This window comes from Engraulis encrasicolus, chromosome 13, assembly GCF_034702125.1.
Source record: "Engraulis encrasicolus isolate BLACKSEA-1 chromosome 13, IST_EnEncr_1.0, whole genome shotgun sequence".
Classification (NCBI taxonomy): domain Eukaryota; kingdom Metazoa; phylum Chordata; class Actinopteri; order Clupeiformes; family Engraulidae; genus Engraulis; species Engraulis encrasicolus.
The window spans coordinates 3,154,713-3,182,686 of record NC_085869.1 but is presented as its reverse complement, the minus strand read 5'-3'; the positions used below and the strand labels follow the sequence as shown (position 1 = coordinate 3,182,686).

Sequence of the window (27,974 nt, the reverse complement as noted above, 5' to 3'; positions counted from 1 at the left end):
AAATACTGAGCTGAACAAACAGCTTTGCCTGGGCCCGGGATAAAGTCGTCTGAAGAGACCCCTTCCCAATACATGCAATGTAATGAGTACCCAATCTTGATTCCCCCATGTCCTTGGCCCAGAACAATTCACCACTTCCGCTTCCCTCTGCACTATTTGATCACAGGCTTATGTCACACCGCAATGCGCTTTACGATCATTAAAAGGAATGAGGCAAAACACCATTCTATTTTTTTGCTATGTTGTTAATAAAAATATCCTCTTCCAGACACAACAAAAAAACAAGTTCACAGCTGGTGTCATACTTTGGAGGTATTGCTCTAAAAAATGGTGGGGTTTTTTTTCATGACGCCACTTTGGATGGATTTGAGGGATGCATGCCACACTGCATTGAGATTTGAAAAGGCATTATACAAATAAAGGGGCAAAACACCAGCCCAATTTTTAGATATGTTGTTAATAAGAATATCCTCTTCCAGAAACAACAAACAGCAAGTTCACAACCGCTGTCATATATTGGAAATTTTGCTCCAAACAATGGTGTTTTGTTTCCTTCCCTTGATGCTGACTTCCTGGAACTATTTTGGAACTATGCTATTGGCTCCATGAGCCGCCATCTTTGTGTGAAAATGGAACGCAAAAATCAAGGGGATTGGCCATCTTCTTAGGATGGAATTGAGGGTTAAGTCAGATATACTGAAATACTGAGCTGAACAAGTATAAAATCACCTATTTGGTATCAGAGATTTTAGGTTTTAGTGTACACTGACTTGGCTATTCATTTTAGGTGTAGTAAACCCAATTTTTTTCTAAGGTAACAGGGCTTCTAAGGTACACCTGCATGTCACACAGGAATGAGTTTTTAAAATTCATTATAAAAATAATGGGGCAAAACACCATCCCAAATTTTAGATATGTTATGAATAATAATATTATCTTTCAGAGACACCAAACAGCAAGTTCACAACTGGTGTCATAGATTGGGAATATTGCTCCAAATAATGGTATGAATTAGTTTTTGCCCATTTTTGGACCTCTGCATTTCAACAACCATTGGACCCTTATATCAAATATAATGTGATGTGAAAGTCATGGCACATATCTGACCATGTACCAAGGATGAACCTTGAATGTTGAAATTTGAGGTTTTTATGGACATCTGAAAACCCTTGCAATTTTAATTTCAAAGAAAAGTAGAGGGCCAGTATTAAGGTGTAATTTGACATACAGTGCTGCAAATTGTAATGTATGCTCATCAGGTCTATGACTCTTAGCCCTGAAAAAATAATGGACCTACCACAAATAGTTTTGGAGATAATTAAGTCTGAATATGGTCACTCAGACAGTGACGCCAAATCAGGGGGAGGGGGTGTCCTTATTTACAGATTTTTTGTGGAAAAAGTATGCACAGCTGAAATCTGCAATGGTGGATATGTTCTATTGGATGTTGAAGCCATCACATATATTTTTTTCAAGCAAATCCGAGGGGGTCGAGTGGGGACCATTTGCTGATTCCAGCTGGAATGACCCTATGGCTTGGATAGGCAAATAGGCCTATTCACATAAACATGCTGATATGGTCTTTAATGTGCAACAAATTAGTATGTTTCTCTAAATACTGTAAATATAAAGTAGGCTATAAGATGCCATCAGTGCTTAACCACCACAGCTCTAATAACTAAATAAGTAAATAGGCTACACTATTTAGACATTTGGACATTGTCAGTAGACCTAAATCTGAAACAATAAGTGAAAACATAATTTCAATTTCTTGAAAAGGCCAGCTACACTTATTTGTTTTGCCAAATTGCCAAATTAGCTCCAGGACCCATACTTTGTACACCTTTAAGGACCTGTAGGCCTACATTTTACAAAAGGCTAATCATTTAGAAAGCTACAACATCACAACAATTTTGGGGGAAAGCTTTAACTTTTGGCTTTAGCAGTTGATTTTGTTGCTCTTCTGTTTATTCTGTTGCAAATGCCAGGGTGTTTCACATGGATGGAGGGTGGCACAGTGTAGCCTACTTTTGAAGATAAAATGTCTAGTTCACCAACTGTGAATCACACCATAGCATGTGAGGGGAAAACGATTTACATTTAGCAATAAACCAACCTAGGTAACAGCTCCTGCTTCACTGCCGCGTTTTGTGCTGCTAATCAAACACTCACAGACAAGAAGGAAAGTAGGCAAGGGGGCGGGTTGCTTGCAAACATAACCCGTGCATTCAGACAGCATCGAGTAAACTAACGAAACCACTTCTGAGACTCATTCTTGTGCGTGATAGTATTCTCAAACACTTCAGCTACGGTTGTGCAAGGTGTTTCAAATTAAGTCAATTTGTGAGTGCGGAAGCACTCCGAGAAGCCATCCCCAGTCAATCGTCCTGTTCCAAGTTGATCTCGCAGACCACGCACTTCAAAAGAACGCAGCTGCACTTGCTAACAGGCTCCACACAACTCACGCATCGCGTAGTCATCATCATAATAAATTAGGGAAATGAAGTCTGTGATGAAGTCATGTCGTACGCTCAAAAAACAATCTCGCGTCCATAATAACACACACACGGTCTATTCATGTCCACCACCGCACAACCAATCTTCAATGTCAACACCCTGACAAACAAGTGACAACAAAAGGCACCACGAAAAAACTTGAGCATGTTCATGTTAAAAGGCTACCCACAGCATAATAATTAGATGAATCTTACCTTAAAGCAGAATCACAAGTAGGCTGTGTTTTTCATGCAAGCTAGTTCCATTAAAAGCCCGGGGTGGTTGACATGATGAAGACATTTTGTCCCAGTGTATTCAAACTACTTGAAGCTGCTACCCATCTGATGTTGAATATTTCCACAATGCAGCGATTGCAAACGGGTCTGTCACTTGAACCGTCTTTCTTGCTACTTCTCGGCATTTTTTAAAATAATAAAGACAAAAAGCCAAAGACTGCCATGTTTTCTTTCCGATACGGCTAGAGATTTGAACAAGCCTTGCCTTGCTAGTTGTTGCTATCATAGCTGCCTGTAGGCAGAAATTGGCTACTACCTGAATTGTAACAATTTTTCATTTTGGGCGCTGTGATTGGCTCACATACTCCCGCCACAGACTAAAGGCTCTGCTTTTAGTCCCATTGACAAGCTATGTGACAACTTAATACGCATGCGCAAACTTCTACATTGACAGCATTGAAGGCAGGCTAGGCAGAGGAAAAGCGAGCCTTACCGGGCTGCCTGGCTGGCATTCGAAAGCTCTGCTTTCACAGGCTCTGCTACCAGCCGGGACTGCGCGTTGCCACGGCAACCTGCCCAAGCCTGAGCGCTTTGCTTCGTGCGATTACTTAGGTTTTTGATCGTTGTCCTGCGTATACTGTACTTTAAACAGCTCATAATTTATGCTGAATCAATGTTATTGTTGTGTATGTGAACTCTGAAGAATATTTTTTTAAACACGTGTTAGTTTTTATTTTTAAGACATTTATCCCAGGGTAGGCACTGCCTACCCTGCCTACCCTGACCGCACGTCTCTTTTGTGTGTGTGTGTGTGTGTGTGTGTGTGTGTGTGTGTGTGTGTGTGTGTGTGTGTGTGTGTGTGTGTGTGTGTGTGTGGTGTGTGTGTGTGTGTGTGTGTGTGTGTGTGTGTGTGTGTGTGTGTGTGTGTGTGTGTGTGTGTGTGTATGTGTGTGTGAGCATGCACGTACGGGCTTGTGTTTTTACTTTATTTCCATTGTGTTCGTTGAGAGATGCAGGGAAGCCGACAAGGGGGGACAAAGGGGTCATTTGTCCGGGGCTCAGGGAAATGGGGGGGCCCCATAATTGGGTCCTCATTACATTGAATGTATTAGGTGAGGGGCCCTTTCAGATGACTTTGTCCTGGGCCAGCCCCAGCCAAAGCTGTCAGCCACCCTGGAGAGATGGTCTATGCCAGGGATTCTTAACCAGAGGGCTGCGGCCGAAAGTTGGGCCGCGCTCACAGCCTCCTGGGCCACAGTCAACTTTCAGTTTCGCACCATTGGGCCGCTTGGACCGTTGGGCCGCTTATCAAATAGACTTTGTGTGCGTCTTTTCCCTCAAACTTAACTCTGTCATAACGCAATGACCACACCCCGCGTTTTTGTTGTTGGGGGAGTTTCATTAAGAACAAGACAGTAACACAGCATGTGGTGGTAACACAGCATGTGGTGGTAGCACCCTTTGCCGTGGGCTAGCCTATTTGAAAAAAGAGAAATTAGTTACCAACCTGTCACGGTTCCCAGCTGATTTAGTGACGTCTTCTGTGTCCTTCTATCCTCACGTTTGAGTAGTTAAAAATAGGTGTTCAGCGGTTAGGCGGCAACTCAAAATAATTCAAGTTGATGAATCTTTATCCCTTATACTTGTCCAAGTGTCCCCAACATGACAGTCCTTTCACAAATTTCGCCTGATAGCTCTACTGAAAAGTTTTCCGTCCGGCTCTGGAATTTCTATTGTTCCTGCGCTGCGTTTCCACTTGTATAAAAAAAGCGTCTTAATTTTATGATCAGCAGATTCATTACAAAACGCAAGTCAAGAGCTGTCACTCAAACTTTTAGCTGTCAGAGAAGCATTCAAATGTGTGAATGACTCGGAGTTGCTAAACTGTGAGTGAATATGATGAGTGAGATTAAATGACATTAACAATAGCATTAATTAATATAGGGCTATTCCTTGTGGAAGAATACTTAAATAATCACCTATTTATTTATCATTTATATCACTATTGTAAGCCTATATTATATTATCATAATATAATATAATATAATATAATATAATATAATATAATATAATATAATATAATATAATGTAGTATAATGTAGTATAATAATATATACATGGGTAATATGGGCCCCGGGACATTGTGCACTGGAAAAAAATGGTTAAGAATCCCTGGTCTATGCCTTCACACACCTGCAGGGAAGGAAAGGTGTGTGTGTGTGTGTGTGTGTGTGTGTGTGTGTGTGTGTGTGTGTGTGTGTGTGTGTGTGTGTGTGTGTGTGTGTGTGTGTGTGTGTGTGTGTGTGTGCATGCGTGTGCATGCGTGCATGCGTGCAAGTCTGTGTGTGCATGTGTGTGTCCTTGTCCTTGACTTGATTTCAAAAGTGCCAGTTGAGGGATGATTTATGCCTTTACACCTGCAGGGCAAGAAAGCTGAGATGAAATCCTTCATTGTCGACCTGAGCAAAGAGTTCTCCATCCTCTCCCAGTTCACCAGCTTTGTGGCCATCGAAGAAAGGGTATGCTCATTTTACAACACATACATTTTTTTTTCGAAGTCAGAGTAATATATATATATTAAATGTATATATATATTAAATGTATTACATTTTAGAAGTCTTGATTTGAAAAAAAAAACAATCCTCTTTGACTTCCATGTTTGCCATCCAGGATCCAGAGAAGCCTGACAAGGGCTTCACTGACATCCCCAAGCTGATCGCAGAGGCGGACGTGGACCTGCTGCCTTACATGGCCTGGAAGGATCCCAATGAGGTGCATTACAGACTCTGTGTGTGTGTGTGTGTGTGTGTGTGTGTGTGTGTGTGTGTGTGTGTGTGTGTGTGTGTGTGTGTGTGTGTGTGTGTGTGTGTGTGTGTGTGTGTGTGTGTGTGTGTGTGTGCGCGCGTGCGTGTGTGCGCGTGCGTGTGTGCGCGCATGCGTGCGTGTGTATGAAAGAGAAAGAAAACGTTAAAATTGTAAATAATAATTAAAAACATTCAAATCAAAAGTAGAGTTGCTAAGGGAAGACATCTACAAACAGCTTTGTTTTAAATCTTCAAATGACCAGCAAGGTCTTCTCCATTGATCTTAGTGACCTAGTTGGTGCACACTGCTGAAACAAATCCAGTAGGTGACTGGGTCCTATTTCAACACAAGAAGCAATGCCTTACCGCACGGTCACACCGCCGGCGTTGAACGCGTGGAAAGATGCGGAAGTAATTGACTTTGTATGGGAGAGCAGGCGGCAGAAGCGTTAAAAGCCGAAAAGCGTGTCTAGAGTCAAAAGCGTCAAAAGCCGAGGGCGTCAAAAGTTGAACTTCATCTAAAAATATGTAATGAGCTTGGCGGCGGCAGGCGTTAGCCAATGGACTGTTCATTTTTTTCTAAACACGAGCTTCGGTTGGTCAAGATTCTTGGTCAAACGCTTCAGGTTGAATCTTTTGCCGCGTTCAACGCCCCTGACCTGTGCTTTCCAGGCAGGAGTCAGCAGCGTTTTAGCTCTTTCAACGCTGGCGGTGTGACCACAGCATTAGGGTCTGTAGCTCACTGGGAGCTAATGCAGTGATCTCATAATTGGAGTAATGTGGTAAATCTTTTTCTATTATCGTAATAACCCTTGTAGTGTTGGGTAAGTTACTTTTTAAAAGTAATTAGTTACTTTACTTTAGTTACTGCTTTCAATTGTAACTGAATTACTTAACTTATTACTAAATTTAAAAAGTAACTTGTTACTTATTACTTTACTTTACTTTTTCGCGGGAAAAGGGATTTTAACCAGCACACCTCATAATACACCTGCTTCCCAAGGTTGTAGGCCGGCTGTGTAAATGGCCTAACATTTTAATCTGTGCAAACTGTAGGCCTACCTCTATGGAATCCCTCATATAGGCCTATTGTCATTCTCACATCTAAAATGCATTTCATGTTTGCCCTGTAGGCCTATTTATAACTGTCAATACATTTAAATCTAGTCTAACATTACGCCATAGAATAGAATAGACTTGTATTGTCATGTCAGCATTAAAATTACCTTTGGTCTCACAGAATAAAAACAGAATGAGTAAGGTGAGGCATACCAAACAGAAATGTTGTAGGTAGGACACACTGCTTACATTCTCTCCTAGCTGTTGCAGCTTAGGCTACTCCAAAGCCTTTCAGTTTCCTGCACATTGCATTGCATATGCATCAACATTATTATTAAAGATTCTGCCGAATGCAGAATCCGTTCGTGCTGGAAGACGGTTTGATCAGGCACATTTGAATAGCCTGAAGAACGTGGCGGCCTCAATGTCGTAGTGTTGCTTGCGCTGTTGTTCTCACGTTATTATTCCCAATTAGGCCTACTTGACTCGTGCTGGCTGCTGCTGCTGACTTTGGTGTTGGAATTACTCCAATAGTGTTAATAAACCTTAACACTGCAAAATTAACACTGGCAACTTTACTGTGTACCGGTAGTAAAATGCACACTTACTAATGACTCACTCTATAGGCAAGTGTACATGCATACTACCGGTATGTGTGCATGTGTGTATACCTGCGTTTATATTTGTGTGTGTCCTGAGATCTGACATAACATGTAACGTGTGGCGTAGGTAGCTATTTATAATATAGAAACTGTTATTGCTGTTGTAAATTTTAGTTAAAAAGTTATTGCTCTAGTATAGGTGCTGTTGGTGGTGGTGGTGTTGTCTGTGTGTGATGCGGGATGACTGATGTCTTGACATTCACAGGAATGGGAGAAAGGCCGCAAAAGGTACTCTACCACTGAGGCCGATACAGAGTATTATGGCTTCTACTGTGGAGATGATGATGAAGATGATGACTATGAAGAAGTCAATGAAGAAGACCTAATGGTATGCGTAAGAGCTCAAACGATCAAAATAAATGTGATACATTTTCAATGTAATACCTTGCCATAACATGTGAAAACAAATTTCCACTGAAGTAACTATTGGGCAACGTTATGAAACAAAGATTATGTGATTACTATTATGTATTTCCCTCTGAAGATATGCAGAAGTACTGCAATGCCTGATGTGGAAGAGGATTTCTCCGTTGAGATTCCTGGATGTCTAGAGCCCTTGGTAAATGTCTTTTTTTCCCCTCCAAAATCAATGGCGGACATTCCTGGGTTTTCAAAGCAAAGAGTTTAGGCACTGAGTGTGGCTTGCTCACTTCCACTATTAAACCCAAGTAATGTGTAAAGCTGGGCTTACACTGTGCGACTTTTGCCACGATTTTGCCACAATTTGGCACTTGCACAACTTTTTGGGAGTCGGGCCAATTTCTTGCTCTATCGCAGGTCAATTGTGAGTCTTACATCGTGTAGTGTACATGGGGTAACGACAAGCAATTCCACCTCGCGATCGTGCAATCGCAAGGTCGCAAGAAAATCAAAACTGTTTGAAATCCTGGTCGTTCCTTGTGAGTAAATCACACAGTTAAAGCAGTGCTACGACCCGATTTGATACTACATGCACAAATCGATAGGGCAGCGCGATTCACTCTTGAGTGTGTCCTCATCTCCACCTCAGGTGCGCATGTTCCCTCATCTGCATGGAAACATGCCTGTCGTATCTCACAGTGGGAGCATTCTGCTAGCACCCAACTGTTGGCTCGTACAGTGTGAGGACGTGGAGTCGTGAGATGTGCACTTTTAAATGGTTAAATTCCCTCGTGCAGTGTGAGAAGGAGCTTAATACCCACGATTGAAAATATCGCGCAGTGTATGCCCACCTTAAGGCACATTCTTGAGTAGCGAGAGCAGCAGCACTCGCGTTTATAAAATATGCCTTTGAATTACCACATGGATGCTATATCCAAGCATTCTAGAGATCCCAGAGATGACTGATAGGGCAGAGACAGGGCATGATGCTACTTTTCAAGGGTCCATATGACTGAAGACATCTACTTGTTGGGGCATATACACCTTAAAGTGATACTGTCTCATTTTTTGAAATAAGCCTATTTTACACCTCCCCTTGAGTTGAATAATAGACTTTTACCGTTCTCCTGTACTTTTAACCGTTCTCTGGGTATGGCAGTGCAGATTTTACCTCCAGAGACCAGATAGCCGACGTTAATTGCTAGCTAAGAGGAAAATCATGCACTGCCGTACTCATAGAACGGTAGGAAGTACAGGAGAAAGGTAAAGCTCAAACATTTAACTCAAGGAGAGGTGTACAATAAGCTTAATTCCAAAAGTGGGACAGTATAACTTTAAGATGTACGCCCCAACTAGTACCGTATTTTCGGGACCAAAAGACGCACTGGGTTAAAAGACGCACCACCAAGGACCATGACTTTTTTCACAGACAAGACGCACTGCGTCATAGGACGCACTTCATAACTAATGTCATAATTTCATAACTAATGCTGTTGTTGTTAGGAATGCACAAAAAATAACATGCGTGGCCGAATACACGCAATAGCCTATCAAACGTTGCCGAATATCACTAGCGTTTTCGAGCAGTTTCTTAAAGTAGCTAGCCTATGACATGAAGCCAACATTAAATTGTACGCATGTTCTTTGAAAGAAAACAAATGTTTAAACACATTTAATGTAGGCTATTCAGCAAAAGATTCATAGAACATTGAAAAAGAATCGCCTGGTAGGCCTATTTCAGGAGTCGCGACCCTCATCTCTCCTCGAGATCTGCTCCGCGTCTCTCCCTCCCCTCCCACACACACGCGCGCAGGCACAGCGTCGGCCACCCGTGCCCTTTCTTAACAGGAGTAGCCTACTTTTCAGTGCAATCCTGGCTGGAAAAAACATTGTTGCCCATTCATCCATGACGAAGACACTTAGGCAGTCATGAAATAGTGGTAGTGTTGTCGCACAATAGCAAACATCTTTCTCTGACGTGACGATGCATTTTCGCGGAACTTCTCAACTCCGCTTTCATAAACCTACCCGACGGTTGTTGTCTGATCTTTTTTCAATGTTCGCTAATGTTTGAAATTTAACTATAGGGTCTGTGCGTAGGCACAGTAGCTTTCTGATAAGAATCACTGCTGTGCCGATCGCAAAGGATGTTGAAGTGTAGAGTCTTGCAACTTGTTTCAGTCAAGGACACTGAAATACCAGTCAACGGCCCTTCCACGCTTTTCACATGCTTTACTGCAATAACGTCTTGCGAATGCATGCAACCATGCACACAACTATGTCAACGAGAGCGCGTACGCCATCATAACTCTGCATCGAGCAAATAATATGCAACAGCTTGCAATGCGCGCACGAGAGAGAGAGAGAGAGAGAGAGAGAGAGAGGCGTCATTCTTAACAGGTGCCATTGTAACCTGGCTACTGTAGCCTACACAGCCTGCCCCGCGACGCTCTTGATTACTGGTATAGGCTACCCACAAGTAGCCTATTTTTTCATAACGTGCAGACCCGATTCCCCCCAAAGTCGTTCTAAAATATCGACAGAGTATCGCGGCCATGATTTTTTTCACACATTGGACGCACTGGCTTATTAGACGCTCTGGCAGTTTTTGACAATATTTTATGATTTTATATGCGTCTTATGGTCCGGAAAATACGGTAGATGTTGAGAATGAATGGAGTTCACTTAGTGCTATACACTCTAAGAAAATTTCCCTGCAAAATAACGGCAGTTACTGGCAATTATATTTACCTGTAATTCTACTGTTATTTCACACCTAAAATCAAATACAGCTCATTGCTGTTTAATGTATCACAGTATATAAAATTTTTTCAGCAGCAATTGAACTGTTAAATAACAGTACTCTACAGAAAAATAACAGTACATTTCAGTTAAAAAGTTGAATTGTACTGTGTGATGACAGGCAAATACTGGGTCATAGTTGTATTCATGAATATGGCCATGGCAACTTCCCACCCCACCCATCATTCTCCATAACTCTGGTACCCTGGCCATGTTACCACCCCACCCTCCCATCGTTCACCATGACTGGAGTGCCTTGAGCATGATACTATGGCGCAATGCTGTATTGAGAAAATGGTTTGCGGTGGTCCTTTGAAAGTGTGGGCATGAATAAAATTTCAGAGTACGCAGTGCTATGTTACAATGATAGTGTGCAAGGTGGGCTTTTTACTGTATCTCTTGATGAGCCAATGATGAATATAGCATTGGTCAGTCTTTAAAAAAATAATTTGCACCAAGTAGCACAGCAAACAAGCAGCACTACAAGCTAGCTCTCAAAGCAATGCCTAGTTTGCAGCAGGCACATTATATGCAACAATGCCACAAATGATGCCACATACAGCAAGCTTTCACAAAGAGGAAAGTGTGCAAGCATGTAAGCAAGCTTGTAGGCAAACAAGTGCTATGTTGTGCCATGCAGGCCAGCCAGCAGGCAGGCAAGCAACTGAAGTGTTGATAGTCCAGATTTATATACAGGTGCAAGAGTACCATGTGACCAGAGTCATCAGGCCCTTGGCAGGTGACGCCCGTAATTGAATAATGGCATAACAGCCCTACTCAGGTGAGGCCAGGCACTGATTAGCAGATTGGTTTAGATGGGGCTGCTTGTTGCAAGAGTGTTACAAGTTCTTAAAATGTTTCAGCCATTCACACTTTCATCACTATCAAAATGCATGTGCTACACACACTTTGCTGCATTTCCTTAGAAATTGTTTCATCATGCTTGATAGTATCAGATAATCTTTAACCAGTCAGAATGACTTCAGCTCTTCAGGTGGTATTGAAGTTTGATGGTGATCACGGACAAGTGGAGGATGAATGGGTTTCAATGGTGCTGCCTAAAATAACTTGTTATTTTCTAGAGATGCACCGGATCCGGTTCCGGTTCCGGATCCGTCAGGATAATAGAGTTTTTCACAGGGTCCGGGTCCGGCAGGATCTTAAGCAGTGGATCCGGTATCCAGCATGTTACCTAAAAATCAGGGTCTGGTGCATGTCTAGCCTAGGCTTTTCAGTCTTTCACATCCCCAATCACTGCATGGAGTGAAATCCCTTTGGAAGCGGCTATTGCAGGCAGTGTGGCAATAAGCCAATGAGTCTAAAAAATAGTTTGCGCCAACGTAATAAAAAGGGCCCACGTGTGCGAGTAGACTATATGTTTTGACCCTTTTGTAGGATCCGGTATCCGGTTCCGGATCCGGCAGGATCTTATTCAGTGGATCTGGTATCCGGCAGGATCCTAAAAATCAGGATCCGGTGCATCTGTACTTTTTTCCACAACGGCGAATACTGCTATTGTGCAGTACTTACTGTTTATGCTCAATATGTGACTCAAAGTAATATTTTCACAGTAGTTGTCTGTTTTTTCGAAAAACAGTAGAATGCTGCTGCAGAATTGCAGTAAATAAACAGCTATTTGTTACAGTGTAGATGTCCGCAGTGGACCTTGTATGAAAGCCACCACTAAACCTCACAGAAAAATATGGTAACACTTTACAATAACTATCCAAAACTACTATACAATACAATACAATACAATACAATACAATACGATACAATAACTATCCAAAACTATCCAAAAGCGTTATAAACACTTTATAAACAATTAACTAATTATCAACAAAATGTTTGCAAATGTTTATAAATGGGCAAAAAATACTATTTTAACATAACAGACACAGGACAGTCTTATCAGTCCTGGAAGTTTATCTTCCAAAAACCAGAAGGCATGAAACCACATAAAACTCACACAGTAGAAGTAGATTCCCTCTCCACTGTGCTGTCGTAGTTTGATTCTTACTCATTTACAAACATTTGTAAATGCTTTGTTAAATGTTAATTATAATTAAATGTTAATAAAGTGTTTATTAAGCTTTCTTGGGTAGTTATTGTAAATTGTTACCAAAAATGGTAAGAAGGAGAGGATAACATCCCCTTAGGAAACCGGACTTGATCCCACTCCTTTGCATTGGTGACATGTGCCATGCGTTCTCTTGTTTTACAATATTTAATATCTTTGCTGCACCGCGGCTACCCGGCTCAATCAAGGTTGTGCCTGCTCGGCCTAATTGACTTGAGTGATACATTTTTGTCCAGCGTCATATGAAGTTTGGTCCAGCATCACTGGGCTAGATCCTTGGTAGTTGAGATCTCAGAAGAACTCTACAGTCTCTAATCCCCTTTGCACAGAGTGCCCGATACAAACGTATTGAAAGCGAAAGTGAAAGTGAAAGCCCATTGGGAAACTCCAACTCCCATTGTCATTGTGACACAGCACACAAGTGAACACTGCACACTACGAAATTGCATTTATGCCTCACCCGTGCAAGGGGGCAGCCCTCAGTGGCGCCCCATGGGGAGCAGTGCGGTGGGACGGTACCATGCTCAGGGTACCTCAGTCATGGAGGAGGATGGGGGAGAGCACTGGTTGATTACTCCCCCCACCAACCTGGCGGGTCGGGAGTCGAACCGGCAACCTTTGGGATGCAAGTCTGACGCCCTAACCGCTCACCCATGACTGCCCAAACGTATTGTCACCAAGATTGCAATGACCACTGTTACGACCCCAGCTCGTTTAAACAAGACATCATGTCAAGAGGCTGTCCTGTGGCTAGGCCAGCTCAAGCATTAGTCTAGTAGATACTCTCGAAAGAGGACGGTCTTTAGTTGTTTCTTGAAGGCTGCAAGAGATGTGCTTAGTCTTGCTGCCTCTGGGAGACCATTCCACCACTTGGGTACAACAATCCATTTGGACTGTTTGTCTTACCTCCCTAAAATAGATCATTTTAAAAGCTGAAAAATTGGGGGCAAAAAAAGGAAAAGCCAACAATTGAGGTTTTAAAATAGTAATAAAAAAAAGTAATAAAGTAATAAATGTGCTTTTTACTAATAAATGTGTTTTTTTAAATATTCATTCTCCTCACGGTGAGGGCAGCTGTGGCATAGTGGTTAGGGAGGTAGACTTCAGATCAGAGGGTTGGAGGTTCGTATCCCCTGCCTGGTTCCTACCAGACCTCCGTGTGTGTGCTCTGGAGCCCCCTGGTGGCACTCCAAACACACACATCGGTCTGGGAGCATGTGGCAGGATTCAATTTCTGGACTCAAAAAATAATGCCGAGCATTTATCACTTCAATATCACTGCCAGCTCACATTGAGGAGTCACAGGTCATATTATAGACCATATTGACGCTTTAGAGATCAAAAGAAAATGGTTTTGAAAGAATGTGTTGATATTGAAGCAATAAATGCTGTGATTATTTTTTTGACTGGAGAAATGGAATCCTGCTACATGCTCCCAGACCTAGTAGTGGAGCTCACAAAGCTGTGCGGAACTACAGGTCGGGCAAGAGCCAGGCAATCGTATCCCACCCTTACCCGTCGTCCCTCCCTACACCTCTATCCATGGCCGAAGTGACTTTGAGCAAGGCACCCAACCCCACACAGTAACCAATGTAACTGTGACTGTAACCAATACCCTGTACTGAAAAGAAAAGTCACTTTGGATAGAAGCGTCAGCTAAGTGAAATGTGATGTAATGTTACTGTGAGTTGTTCTACTTGTATTGACCTGTGTGTGTGTGTGTGTGTGTGTGTGTGTGTGTGTGTGTGTGTGTGTGTGTGTGTGTCTGTGTGTGTGTTCTCGCTCCCTGCAGTCGCTGGAGACTCGCAACATGAAGCTGCTTCTGGAGGAGGTGAGGGGTTACGCACACACACACACACACATTAAATATTAACCATGCGCTTGCTTGGCTTTTAGCCCTGAACAGAAAGGCCAAGCAGTATAGTAATATGACAGATATAACGTACAGATGCATTCTGTAATACAATCATTGGTAAGTGCATGATAAAGGATGTTGGACTTGTAGCCAAAGGGTTTTCGGTTCGATTCCCAACAACGCCAATTGTTTGGAGGGAGTGCATGATACTGTCCTGCCACTCTGCTCCCCTCACGGTACCTGTTGGGCTACCACCTTTAGAAAACTGGCTAGCGACTTTGATTGGTACTGAGTGTATGTATGGCTAGTTATATTTACAATAACATATACTAGCCAAATTTGCTAGTGATGAAAAGAGTCAATTTATTGCCCTGCTGTAGTCCAAAGTAAACTCTGAAACTTTTTTCACACAGTGTAAAGATGCGGGGATTCGGACACTGGTCATGCTGGATGAACAAGGAGGTAGGCTGCTGATGATATGATATGAAACTCCTGTTTATTTTGTGGTCTTTGTGCTCTCTCTCTCTCGCTCTCTCTCTCTCTCTCTCTCTCTCTGTCTGTCTCTCTCTCTCTCTCTCTCTCTCTCTCTCTCTCTCTCTCTCTCTCTCTCTCTCTCTCTATACATTTATCTTGTGCTTTCATAACAGGAAGGCAGTGTTCACATTACAGTGTGTGTTGCTAAGGCTTTGCCTTTGGATGAGAGGCCGTGATCATTTTGGAAAGCAATTATATACTGTATGCCCAGGAAATGAGAGTCAGTGATCAAATCAAATCAAATTATAAGTGGAGAGAGAGAGAGAGAGAGAGAGAGAGAGAGAGAGAGAGAGAGAGAGAGAGAGAGAGTGAGAGAGAGAGAGAGAGTGTGAGTGTGTGTGTGTGTGTTGTCAAAGCACAGCAGCTTTTGTATTGCCTCTGCAAACACAGTTAGAGGAAAGGCTGTGACAAAAGCACAAAATAAAAAAACACTTATAAAAAACACATATTATTGGGCAGTCATGGGTGAGCGATTAGGGCGTCAGACTAGCATCCCAGAGGTTGCCGGTTCGACTCCCGACCCGCCAGGTTGGTGGGGGGAGTAATCAACAAGTGCTCTCCCCCATCCTCCTCCATGACTGAGGTACCCTGAGCATGGTACCGTCCCACCGCACTGCTCCCCATGGGGCGCCACTGAGGGCTGCCCCCTTGCACGGGTGAGGCATAAATGCAATTTCGTTGTGTGCAGTGTTCACTTGTGTGCTGTGTCACAATGACAATGGGAGTTGGAGTTTCCCAATGGGCTTTCACTTTCACTTTCATGCTGCTGGTGGCAGTTAGATGTGGGGCAGTTGTGTGGTAGCGCTTTTGTGAACCTTTTTGTTGTTGTCTTTTTTTCTTTTTGTTTGTTTGTGATTCCCTGACCCTACCCTGACTCCTCCAAAACTATCCTCCCAAATGGCCTTTCATCTTTCTTCCTCTCCTACTATCCATCCATTTCGCCTGCCTCTTTTTTCTTCTTCTACTGTTTTCGTCTTTCTCTTTGTACCATTCTCTAAATTCCTGATGTATTTTATTTCATCGTTCTTTGTCATATCTCTCTTTTCATTTCTTTCTGCTTCTTTCTTTCACCTCCACATGCACACGTCTCTCTATCCAATGTCTCTCACATTCACATTTATCTTCCCCAACTCTGTCAACTTTTCCTTTTCGTTTCCTCCCTATCCTTTCTTCGCCTCTTGTCATCTCTGCCACATCTCTGCCACATTTGTGGTCTCCTTGCACTTTCATGCCCTCCCTCTCAAACCTTTCCATTTCCTTCTTTCCCTCCGTCTCTTCCACATTTGGTCTCCTCATACTTCAACCCCCCCCATTCCCACACACACATGCACACGTTCACCTGCCCCCCTCCCCCACTCCTGTGTCGTGGTGTCCAGAGCAAATGGAGTTGATCGAGGAGGGCCTGGACCAAATCAACCAGAACATGGCTGAGGCCGAGAAGAACCGCAACGACCTGAGCAAAGACCGTGGGAAGTATGTGGAAGTTAAAAAAAAAAAAACGAACCCCTCTTTGCAACTGCACTTATTGTTCTGTATATCTCCTGTGCACTTTGTATTTGCTTGTGATGTTGGCTTGATTATGTCCTCTTTTGAAAGTCGCTTTGGTTATAAAGCGTCTGCTAAATGCAATGCAATGTAATGTGTGTGTGGAGGTGTGTCAATGATGTGATGGCCCATCATAGTAAGAAGACCCACACACAGAGGGATGGATGGGGGCGGGTTAAGGAGTGCACCTGCATGTGTAACAGAAAAAAAATCCACGGAAAAGTTTGGGAAACACTGAATTAACATACAGTACCTATTTGTAAGGTTCCCTGAAGTTGAATGTATTCACTGTGTGCATGTCTGTGTGCTAGTAACGTATGCTGCAACTGCTCCTCTATTGACTGCAATGCCTTCACCCAGGCACTATACCCAAGTGGGACACATTATACACAATCACACCACCCGTTCAGATGTGTAGACTCTCTTACATATAAGGCACGGGTGTCAAACTCACGCCTCAGTGTCATTTTACTTGGCCAGTTTTGGATTAATATTGAATTTGGCCCGCAACTTAGTCCCAGAGATTTTGATCCTGGCCTACTGTGAATTTGAGTTTGACACACTTCCATGAGGCAGATATCCCAATTTTGTAAAACCTCCTTTGTCTTGTGACTGAATGTCTTGGGTGCATCCCAATATGTGACCTTGCCTCCTCCACTTGTGCTTGTCTCCTCGTCCCGCCTCCTGGCCCCTCCTCCGCGGAGAAAGCGATAAAGTTTCCCAGCTGTCAGCCTCGCCACAACAACTTTTGAGGGACTGTTTTTCATTCACCATCCCAATTGCAAATGAGAAAAAGACTTTACAATTGAGCTTTTGCAAGATATTGAAATATAATGCTGTTGTCAGTGATGTCATCATGACGAGAAGCAAGTGGAGGAGGCAAGTGGAGGAGGCAAGGTCGCATATTAAAACGCACTTTAAGATCTCTTTAACGTCTCTTTAAGATGACACAGTACATGAAAACATCATCACTAGTAAACATTTTGAGTGATTTCTTAATGAATGTGTTTATGGTGTTGTCCAGACTGAAGGACTTTGAGTCCAGCGGGTCGTATAAGGCGGTGTGGTTCAAGAGCGAGGATGGAGTGGTGTCTAATCAGCCATCATCGCGTGTCGTTGACGACCGGGAACGAATGGTCATGAGTGGAGCTAACATACGGAGGTAAAAGAAACTCTCATGCTCTGTCTTGTTTTTTTTTCTCTCTCTCATAAGTCATTAATATTCCTTCAAGAAAATACATTGTACACATCTAGTAGAAGAGTAACTTAAGTTGTGTGCAAGAAATGTGTATGGCAAGGGACTCTCAACTCCTGTCCCTGTACAATAAGAATACCGTAAAACATGAAGTAGCTGTACTAGCGACATGCTCCCTCTTTTAACTTGTCTTAAAACAAGACAACGGCTTACATGAAAAATAAGACACTTAAGGAACAGATGGACACAGATGGAAGTTGTCTTATGGGTCATTCCACGCCAAATCTCCGAATCATCCCGCACGACCATCTCAGATCTGGCAGAAAAAAATCAAGGAGGTTCACAAACGTCCCAATAGGAAAAGTGCACAATTATAGCTCTCAACTCCTCATAGTTTTGTCATTAAAAATGTTTTTGTCAGGTACCCCCCTGACTCGTTTGGAACAGGCTTCTCAGAGAGCCCACTTTCAGAGTGTTGTATCTAAAAAACTACTTTAAGTAGGTCCTTGTGAATTTCAAGGGGTAACCTTTGGAACATGTACTTGTGAAATGTGGATTTTCACACATCCTCTTGTCATTTACCACCGTTTTCTGGGGGCTTAAAGTTGCTTGAAAAATTCTCACCTTTGAATTTGTGGGCATCTTTGAATGACTGTGGTAAGTGCAGTTTTAAAGACAGAGGTTTGATATGGACAATGTATGTTCCCAACCATTCTGTGCATGTTGTGTTGAAAGACTGATCTTCTGCGATGAACAGTTTAGAAGATATGAAGTCTTTAAAATGGAAAAACTGAAACTTGGTGCCATCTTTGCCACGTTATTTAAAAAAAATGTCACGACTCACCACAATATTATCAACAGTTTTGGAAAGATTAGATATCTGTTCTTAACATATCCAAAAACTGTGATGGTATTCTGCCTCATTTGGTCACAATGATTTTTTAAAAACCCACTGTTGTGTGACTTCCACTGCTCCTATGAAAACCTGATATTGGGGGGCAACTTTGCCATGCTATACCAAAACAATTACAGCAATCACCACAATAAACTGAACAGTTTTGGAAAGATAGGATGTCTGTTTGTAACATATCCAAAAACTGGGATGGTGTTCTGCATCAATGTCTTGTAATGACTCTTGAAAAACCCTTTGCTGTTACATCAGCAGCTCCTGTGAAAATGCCTAAGTCACATGAATTACCAGGGGCGGAGCTATAGGGGGACAAGCAGGGCATTTGTCCAAGGCCCTCCTGAATTTGTGGTAGGGGCCATAATCATGACCTTTGCAGACTTTTGGGTGCCAATCTATTTGGGCTGACACTGTGAATGACAGGCAGTTTGACTTGGGCATTTTTGATACAAGAAATGTGAATTGAGTATTTTTGAAGCACACAATAAGAAACAGTTGAGTGATTTATATACCATTATTATTTTTCTTTTTCTTTTGGCTTTTAGGTAACTAATTTTTTTGGTAACTAAATGTTTGTGAATTAAAGGTTATGGCCATGTGTTTAAACCTCAACACGGGAGGAATTAACATTTTGCTATTACACCGTAAAGTAAGTCTTGAATTGCAGTAGTGATAGATTAATTGAAACATTCTGATTGGTAAAGTTGCATTGTAAACACATAGTCTCGATACAGGATGTTTGTCAAACTTTATAACAGCATACAAATTTATTGACAATATCTTTTAGCTGGAAAGATATTTTGATATTTCACTTCGATACACTTCAAATTTCCCATCACTTCTGCAACTTTGTTCTGTTTACAGAGGTGCATATCAAACAGACAGACCTTTGCCATGAACCAATACAAAGCGCTAGGTTCCTCGGTCATGGTTAGGACTGGGGAGGGGCCAAGTTCTATGAACAGGTCACCTTTGTCATGGTTTTTTTTGGGGGGTGGGACACTTTTATGATCATGGAGAAGAGAAAAAAACAGTGATGATACAAAAGGAGGAGACTGTTCGTAGGGAGGTAACCTGACTAAACAGCTGTCCTGCCCCTCCAATCACCATGACTGAGCTAACCTGAGCATGGTGCTAGACCACTGCAAGACTGGCTGAATGCTCATCAAGGGTCAACTTTGTCTCAGAGCTGAGTAATGCAATCATCAATGTTTGATGTTCAACATTAACCCTAATGAGTTTGCACAAATGGACATACATGTATACATGAAGTGAAACACAAATCAAATGTAGAAAGAATAATCACATGATAAAAGGTAATATCTCATACACAATCCAAAATAATCCACAGCAGACCTCAGAACTGCATCAAAATTGGTAAACAAGTTATTAAAGATGGTTATGAATTTTAATAAAAAGCATTGAGATGTGGTGATAGTCAGGATGTACTTGTTTCAAGATGTACGGGGATGTTTCAGTGATTCAACATTTCATCACTTTATTCCGGTATTTGGTTTTCAGTGCCTGAAGATGAAGTTTACACACGTCTATAACCTTTGATTTACTGGAATGTAGTTACAGAAAAAGCTGGAAAAAAACCTCTGTCAACAGCCACTTTTACTTTTTTGCTGTATTATATTGAGTGTGTCGAAAATGCTCAAGTCAAATATCTTGTATCAAAAATGTCTGACTCAAATTGCTCAAGTCATTCACAGTGGCGGAACAATTGCACATAGGGCCTCATGGCAAATACTGGTAGATAGGGCCCCCATGTAGCCTGCAAAGATCAGAGCAGGGGCCCCACCTCAATAGAGCAGCAAGCTGCAGATGTCACACAGCCATTTTTACAAGTCCATTCTTAAAAAATGAGGCAGAGCACCACCCCAGTTTTTGGATATGTTAAAAACAGACATTGAGTCTTTCTTAAACTGTAAATGTCATAGTGGTGAGTTCTGTCATTTCTTTTGTATAACATGGCGAAGATGCCACTAATATCAATTTTTCATAGGAGCTATGAAAGTCACCCAACAGTGGGTTTTTGAAAAATCATTGTGACCAAATGAGGCAGAATACCATCACAGTTTTTGGATATGTTAAGAACAGACATCTAATCTTTCCAAAACTGTTGATAAAATGGTGGTGAGTCGTGACATTTTTTTTTAATGACATGGCAAAGATGGCACCAAGTTTCAGTTTTTCCATTTTAAAGACTTCATATCTTCTAAACTGTTCATCGCAGAAGATCAGTCTTTCAACAGAACATGCACGGAATGGTTGGGAACATACATTGTCCATATCAAACCTCTGTCTTTAAAACTGCGCTTACCACAGTCCTTCAAAGATGCCCACAAATTCAAAGGTGAGAATTTTCCAAACAACTTTAAGCCCCCAGAAAACGGTGGTAAATGACAAGAGGATGTGTGAAAATCCACATTTCACAAGTACATGTTCCAAATGTTACCCTTTGAAATTTGTAAGGACCTACTTAAAGCAGTTTTTTGGATACAGCAATCTGAAAGTGGGCTCTCTGAGAAGTCTGTTCCAAACGAGTCAGGGGGGTACCTGACATAAACATTTTTAATGACAAAACTATGAGGAGTTGAGAGCTATAATTTTGCACTTTTCCTATTGGGACGTTTGTGAACCTCCTTGATTTTTTTCTGCCAAATCTGAGATGGTCGTGCGGGATGATTCGGAGATTTGGCGTGGAATGACCCTTATAATAATGTAGTTGAGGTCTTTCAGCAATGAGCAGCAGTGACTCTGAGTGCCAGTGATTCCAGCTGCCCTGTCTATAATCTCAGGGAGATATTTGTAACATTTTTGTACATCCTTGTAAGAACTGTACATTTTGTTAATGTTCAAACCACATGTGGTGATCGTTGTCAGGGGAGCTGGCAGGGTGGGACAAACAGGTCCGTTGGCCCAGAATTCGGCATCATTACTTTCTACTATGTATTGGGCCGCCCTTCAAATGACTTCGCCCCGGCAAATGTTGTCAGCGGCCCTGACTATACTGCCCTACAATTTCAGAACGCAGTATAATTCAAAATGGCAAACTGAGAAAAAAGGCTTTAAAGTTTCCTTTCTGTCCACGCGACTGTGTTGGAGGTAAAGTGGTGATGACACTTCCATATAATACTTTTTTATGGTGAAAATTTATGCACACAAGAAAAAAGCAAAAAAAACAACATTCTCATTACTTTTTAGCTGAAAAATCATTATACTGCGTTCTGTTGTGGTATTACTGTCTACACCAAAACCACGGTGTCAATGGAGAAGTGCAGTATAATTCGCATTATACTGCGTTCTTGGCTAGTACGACGTAACCTCCTAAAACCAAAAAGCGCAGTATAATCAGTTTTTTGCGTTTTTTTCCGAAACGGGACCAAGTTGGGCCAAAAAATTTTAACACAAGAAAAAGAAGGTATTTTAAAGCCAATTTCCGGTCTAAACCCATTTTTGACCATTTTCAAGATACTGCGTTCTGATATTGTAGGGCAGTATAGTCCTCAAATGTTTAATGGGGCGGAAGTAAAACTTCCCTGCTGCTTCAAAACAATATTGTTGAACACACAGCAGGCAGAGTGATTCAACTAAAATAAAACCTCACGTCACTTTAACAGAAGAGAACAAATGATGTTCATGAATGGTTTCAACTTTAATCTGTTGGATGAATTCATTATCGCAAAAGCAACATAAAGTAGTTGCTCATTGTGCTATCGTGTTTATATTAACGATAGCTAGCTGGATTCATGCAATGAAAACAGTGCTGCCTGTCCTCTGTGTGTTTTTGCACAAACACACGCACACACACACACACACACACACACACACACACACACACACACACACACACACACACACACACACACACACACACACACACACACACACACACACACACACACACACACACACACACACACACACACACACACACTCTGTTCTGTTCTGTATGTCCTGGTCTCCAGGGTGACAAATGATGACGACGATGACGATGACGATGATGACGAGATGGAGGAGAACCTGGCTCAGGTGGGCAGTATCCTAGGCAACCTGCGGAGCATGCCTCTAGACAGGGGCAACGAGATTGACACGCAGAGCGTCCAGATCAAACGCAAACTGCAGAAGGTGAGAGCTGCACTGCATTGTGGGGCAGGTGGAGTCTGGTCAGTGTGATCCAGGGTGATCGAAATGTTGCTTGTTTTAATTAAATGAAGTTTATTTTTTAGAGCCTATGTGGCAGTGTGCAGAGCTACCTCCTTCAACTGTCTGACACTTTTGTCTAGCAACTGCAAAAAGTGTTTTTGGATGTACACACCGTCAGGGCTTGACACTGGCACCTGCCAACCGGCCAAATGCTGGTAAAACTTGGCTGTGGCTGGTAACAATTTCAGTGTCACTAGCCAATTTGGCAGGTAGCTTATTCTATGGTATGACATATCAGAATAGCGTATATTCTGCACTTTGCCCCTTGTGTATCAATTGTTTGTATTTAAGTTCAAGAAAAAGCTCAGTTACTCAGTTTCTATTTGTTTTATTTCCATGTAGAAACCCATTCACTCATCTTCGTGCTATAAGCACCTCATCTTCTGAGGTTAGATGTACAGCATCATGATAAAAAATAGATTAAAACAATCAAATTTGTGGCCAGTAGGGTCACATTCAACGAAATGTTACTTGTATTAAAAGGTGTAATATTATATACTTATCTATATTATATATACGTTGTCTGTATATTGTGCATTTTATAGTGATACTTTCTGTTTTTATTTGTTGTTTTTTATTATGCATCCTATTTAGTCTACTTGGATGTGGATGATTGAGACCTGACTTTTTAACTCGTAGGCAAGTAAGAACCATCACAGGCATCTTTAAATTAATAGAATAAATTAATAGTATTAGTGTTATTGTAGAACTAACTGCTGGTCCAACGTATACAGATGGACTTCATATGTGTATTATTGTTTCACAGACATTTTAAGGGCGCCACATGAAATGGAGACCATACAAGATTCAAAATGAAATGTTATTTATTGAAAAACAACAATAATCAATGAAACACAAGTGTCTATGGCAGGGTTTCCCAAAGTGGGGTGCGTGCACCCCTGGGGGTGCGCGGCCTGCCATAAGGGGGTGCATGAGCTGAATAGAGCAATGGCTGATATGTGTGTTTTTATACAGAATTCATGAACATTATGTAGTTTTTAATTGTTTGGTGAATTGTATGCTTGAAGGGTCCATCTGAATTGTAATTTATATCTCCTAGACATTAATGGCAGAAATAACGTCAGGGCTTTTGGAAATGAGGATTGCCCAAAATGTGCGGCTGTGCAACATTCGCTTAGGGGGTGCTCGAACGACATTGAAATGTAAAAGGGGGTGCGCAGGGGGAAAAGTTTGGGGACCCCTGGTGTAGGGGTTTGACTGGGTGTGTGCGAGTGAATGATGAGTGCTTTGTGTGCGTCAGTATCAGTAGTTGAGCTGTAAAGAAAGAAACAAAGAGTGAGGGTATAGAGTGAGGGAGAGAATGAAACAGAAGCCAGTGGTGAGTGAGGTCGTGCCTACAGAGCAGAGAAGAGAGGGGTCATTCCAGCTGGAATCAGCAAATCCCCTCGGATTTGCTTGAAAAAAAAAAATGTGATGGCTTAAACATCCAATAGAACATATCCACAATTACAGATTTCAACGTACTTTGCGTACTTTTCCCACAAAAAAATCTGTAAATAAGGACACCCCCTCCCCCTGTTTTGGTGTCACTGCCTGAGTGACCATGTTCAGCAATTCAACAATTCAACAATTTGCAGCATTTTACTAGCCTGATAAACCAGACTAAATGTGGATGTCTAATTTAGTCTGGCCTCGATGCATAATACATCCGAAGATTGTTGATGAGAGCAACCTTCCCTCAAAACCCTGCCTGCTTTGATTCAAAACACATCTTTGCGTTGTAATTGGTTTGCCAGATTCATGGCATTCTGGCTTCATTGAATCATTATGCGAGGCCAGACCCACCCGTAGACAAAACATTTTGCCGTCCAGTGGGTGGCGCTGGTTCACCAGGCTAGCATTGTACGTCAAATTACACCTTAATAATAATAATAATAATAAAAATTGTCAGTCATGGGTGAGCGGTTAGGGCGTCAGACTTGCATCCCAAAGGTTCAACTCCCGACCCGCCAGGTTGGTGGGTCCTCCATGACTGAGGTACCCTGAGCATGGTACCGTCCCACCGCACTGCTCCCCATTGGGCGCCACTGAGGGCTGCCCCCTTGCACGGGTGAGGCATAAATGCAATTTCATTGTGTGCAGTGTTCACTTGTGTGCTGTGGAGTGCTGTGTCACAATGACAATGGGAGTTGGAGTTTCCCAGTGGGCTTTCTTTCACAATTGTATTTGTATAGCACTGTATCATACAAGGCATGTAACTCAAAGTGCTTAACAAATGGGAAAAAACATCATTGTTACAGATGGATTTAAAAGGAGAGGTATAGAGGAGAGGCAGAAATAGCAGGAAGGCAGAGGAAGAAGAGATAGATAGAGATTGTAGAGTCATAAGGTCAACGTAGGTTAGAACCAGATTCTTAGATGCGCAAGGTCCATAGTGGCTGGGCCTAGTGTAACGGACATGAACCGACCATTACATTAAAATAACAACATTGAACAGTCTTTGGATGATTGAAGAGGCAGGAGAGATGAGGGGTCTCGATCCAATAGCATTTATTTACTTCCCAATCTGTAACAACAGACAGGGCGGGCAAAGTGAGGCACACTGCAAAGGGGTCGAGACAAACGGCATTTCCCTTGCCAATCTTCCAGAAGTGAGAGAACACAACAGCAGCTAGACAAGCTACTGTTTACAGTGTAATAGAGAAACCAAGGCACTTAGATCGTGTAGTTTACACAGTTAAAACCAAAAGAAAACACAATGTACATCATCACAAATACTACAGGGATCTCTTTCATACATTAACACATACCTGTAACAACAGACAGGGCGGGCAAAGTGAGGCACACTGCAAAGGGGTCGAGACAAACGACATTCCTGTGACACAATAGGCACGTTAGCACCTGTTAACTTCATAACGATCGCGGACATTAATAGCGCTAATTTGCATATTTCCAGCGCAAATGACAACGAAAATATCCACACAAATGTAACAGAATATCTTCCCATCAAAGATCAGTAAAATAACAGAAATTAAAGCACAGAAACATCATTAAATAGTTTGTGACACGGAGGAAAAAAGAACACAACTTACCCTTTGCCAATCTTCCAGAAGTGAGGAAGAGTTCCGGGGTGCCACACCAATTAACGCCCCATCAGAAACAATAGGCAACGGTAAACCCATCCCAAGTAGTATCTACATTATAGCCCACATATTTTGAGAAGTTCACTTGAAGAAAAAATAAGGTTCATTCTTAACACTACTACACAAGCGTAAGTCATAGATAGTCACACAGAGATTGGGCGTTCAGGTGCGGCCCCTGGTGGCATCAGGGGTGAGGAAAAACTCCCTTTCGCTTGAATCATAGTTTGTAGGGGGGGGGGAGTTCAGTGAGGTCTGAGAAAAAACCCCCTATAGTCAGGAAGAAACCTCAGGCAGAGACCAGCGGCCACCTTGGGGAGCCCCCTGCCAGGGCTGGTTGTGAGCAGTAAGGGCGCTGCGGCAGCTGGGACACTATGACACCTTGGCGGCTAGGAGTTGGCAAGGATGAAGAGGTGGGTCTTCGGCTGCTTTTTGAAGGAGTCGACGGAGCTGGCTGATCGGATCTCGATGGGGAGGGAGTTCCATCTCTTGGGCGCATAGCAAACAAACGTGGCGTCGCCGATCTTCTTTTGCGGGGGGGTGGGGGTCCTTAGCAGCTTGGCATCAGTGGATAAAAGTGCATAAAAAGAGAGCATGTCAGAGATATAATTAGGGCCAAGTCCATTTAATGCTTTAAATACTGTCAGCAGAATCTTAAAGTCGATTCTGTATAAGACAGGTAACCAGTGCAGGTCTGCCAAGACAGGAGTGATGTGCTCTCACCTTAATGCTGGCCCTCTAGTTTTCTTTGAAATTAAAATAGCAAGGGTTTTCAGATGTCCGCAGAAACCTCAAATTTCAACATTCAAGGTTCATCCTTGGTACATGGTCAGATATGTTCCCTGACTTTCACATCACATCATATTAACACAAGGGTCCAATGGTTGTTGAGATGCAGAGGTCCAAAGATGGGCAAAAACTAATTTATACCATTATTTGGAGAAATATTTCCAATCTATGACACCAATTGGGAACTTTCTGTTTGGTGTTTCTGAAAGATCATATTCTTATTAATAACATATCTAAAAATTGGGATGGTGTTTTGCCCCATTATTTTTATAATGACTTTTAAAAACTCATTGTTGTGTGACATGCATGTGTACCTTAGAAGCCCTGTCACATTAGAAAGATTGGATTTACTACACCTAAAATGAATAGCCAAGTCAGTGTACACTAAAACTTAAAATCTCTGATACCAGATATGTGCTTTTATACTTGTGCAGCTTAGTGTTTCAGTATTTTTGACTTAACCCTCAGTTAACACTCAAATCCATTCAAGAGGTGGTCAATCCCATTGAGCTTTGTGTTCCATTTGCACACAAAGATGGCGGCTCATGGAGCCATCGGCATAGTTCCAAAATAGTTCCAGGAAGGCAGCGTCATGGGAAAAAATACACAATTTTTTGGAGCAATGTATCCAAAATATGACACCAGTTGTGAACTCGCTGTTTGGTATTTCTGGAAGAGGATATTCTTATTAACAACATATCTAAAAATTAGGATGGTGTTTTGCCCAAACAACTCAATACAGTGTGGCATGCATCCCTCAAATCCATCCAAAGTGGCGTCATAAAAAAACAAAACAATTTACACCATTTTTTTGGAGCAATACCTCCTAAATATCACACCAGCTGTGAAATTGCTTTTTGTGGTGTCTGGAAGAGGATATTTTTATTAACAACATAGCAAAAAAATAGAATATTGTTTTTTTTTTTTTTAATAATTGTAAAACGCATTGCTGTGTGGGAAGCGGAAGACAAAGTGGTGTATTGTTCTGGGCCAAGGACATGGGGGAATCAAGACATTGCATGTATTGGGCAAGGGGTCTCTTCAGGCGACTTTATCCCGGGCCCAGACAAAGCTGTTAACGCCCCTGCTTGTTCAGCTCAGTATTTCTGACTATTTTTCTGGGCTTCTGGTCTCATTTTTTAAGTGTAGTATCGGCCAGATGATCAAGTAACTACGCAACATGTTCTCACTGGCGCTACCTTAGCAATCAATTCAAGATGGTTGAGAGAAGTACCCTTTTGATCGAAGTCATTTAAAAAATCAACCTCTGGAAAAAACAAGACATTGAAATGATTTCCTTGATGCAACAAAGCAGGAATATCATAATCCATATAACT

At 42.1% G+C, this 27,974-nt stretch overlaps 2 protein-coding genes across 2 annotated transcripts in view; both read left to right on the top strand.

Annotated features, from left to right (window-relative positions):
* Positions 1 to 14,432, top strand: part of LOC134460622 (protein mono-ADP-ribosyltransferase PARP4-like) — a 48,307-nt gene extending 33,875 nt beyond the window's left edge. Inside the window, exons 21-25 of the mRNA XM_063212992.1 lie at positions 5,156 to 5,251; positions 5,403 to 5,504; positions 7,463 to 7,585; positions 7,742 to 7,816; positions 14,292 to 14,432. Coding sequence (XP_063069062.1) covers positions 5,156 to 5,251; positions 5,403 to 5,504; positions 7,463 to 7,585; positions 7,742 to 7,816; positions 14,292 to 14,372 — 477 coding nt within the window. The 3' untranslated portion in view covers positions 14,373 to 14,432. The remainder of the gene's footprint in view (positions 1 to 5,155; positions 5,252 to 5,402; positions 5,505 to 7,462; positions 7,586 to 7,741; positions 7,817 to 14,291) is intronic.
* A 51-nt stretch (positions 14,433 to 14,483) lies between these two features.
* Positions 14,484 to 27,974, top strand: part of LOC134460614 (protein mono-ADP-ribosyltransferase PARP4-like) — a 55,539-nt gene continuing 42,048 nt past the window's right edge. The window contains exons 1-4 of the mRNA XM_063212983.1: positions 14,484 to 14,816; positions 16,265 to 16,361; positions 17,458 to 17,595; positions 22,510 to 22,669. Of these exons, the coding sequence (XP_063069053.1) occupies positions 14,798 to 14,816; positions 16,265 to 16,361; positions 17,458 to 17,595; positions 22,510 to 22,669 (414 nt within the window). The 5' untranslated portion in view covers positions 14,484 to 14,797. The remainder of the gene's footprint in view (positions 14,817 to 16,264; positions 16,362 to 17,457; positions 17,596 to 22,509; positions 22,670 to 27,974) is intronic.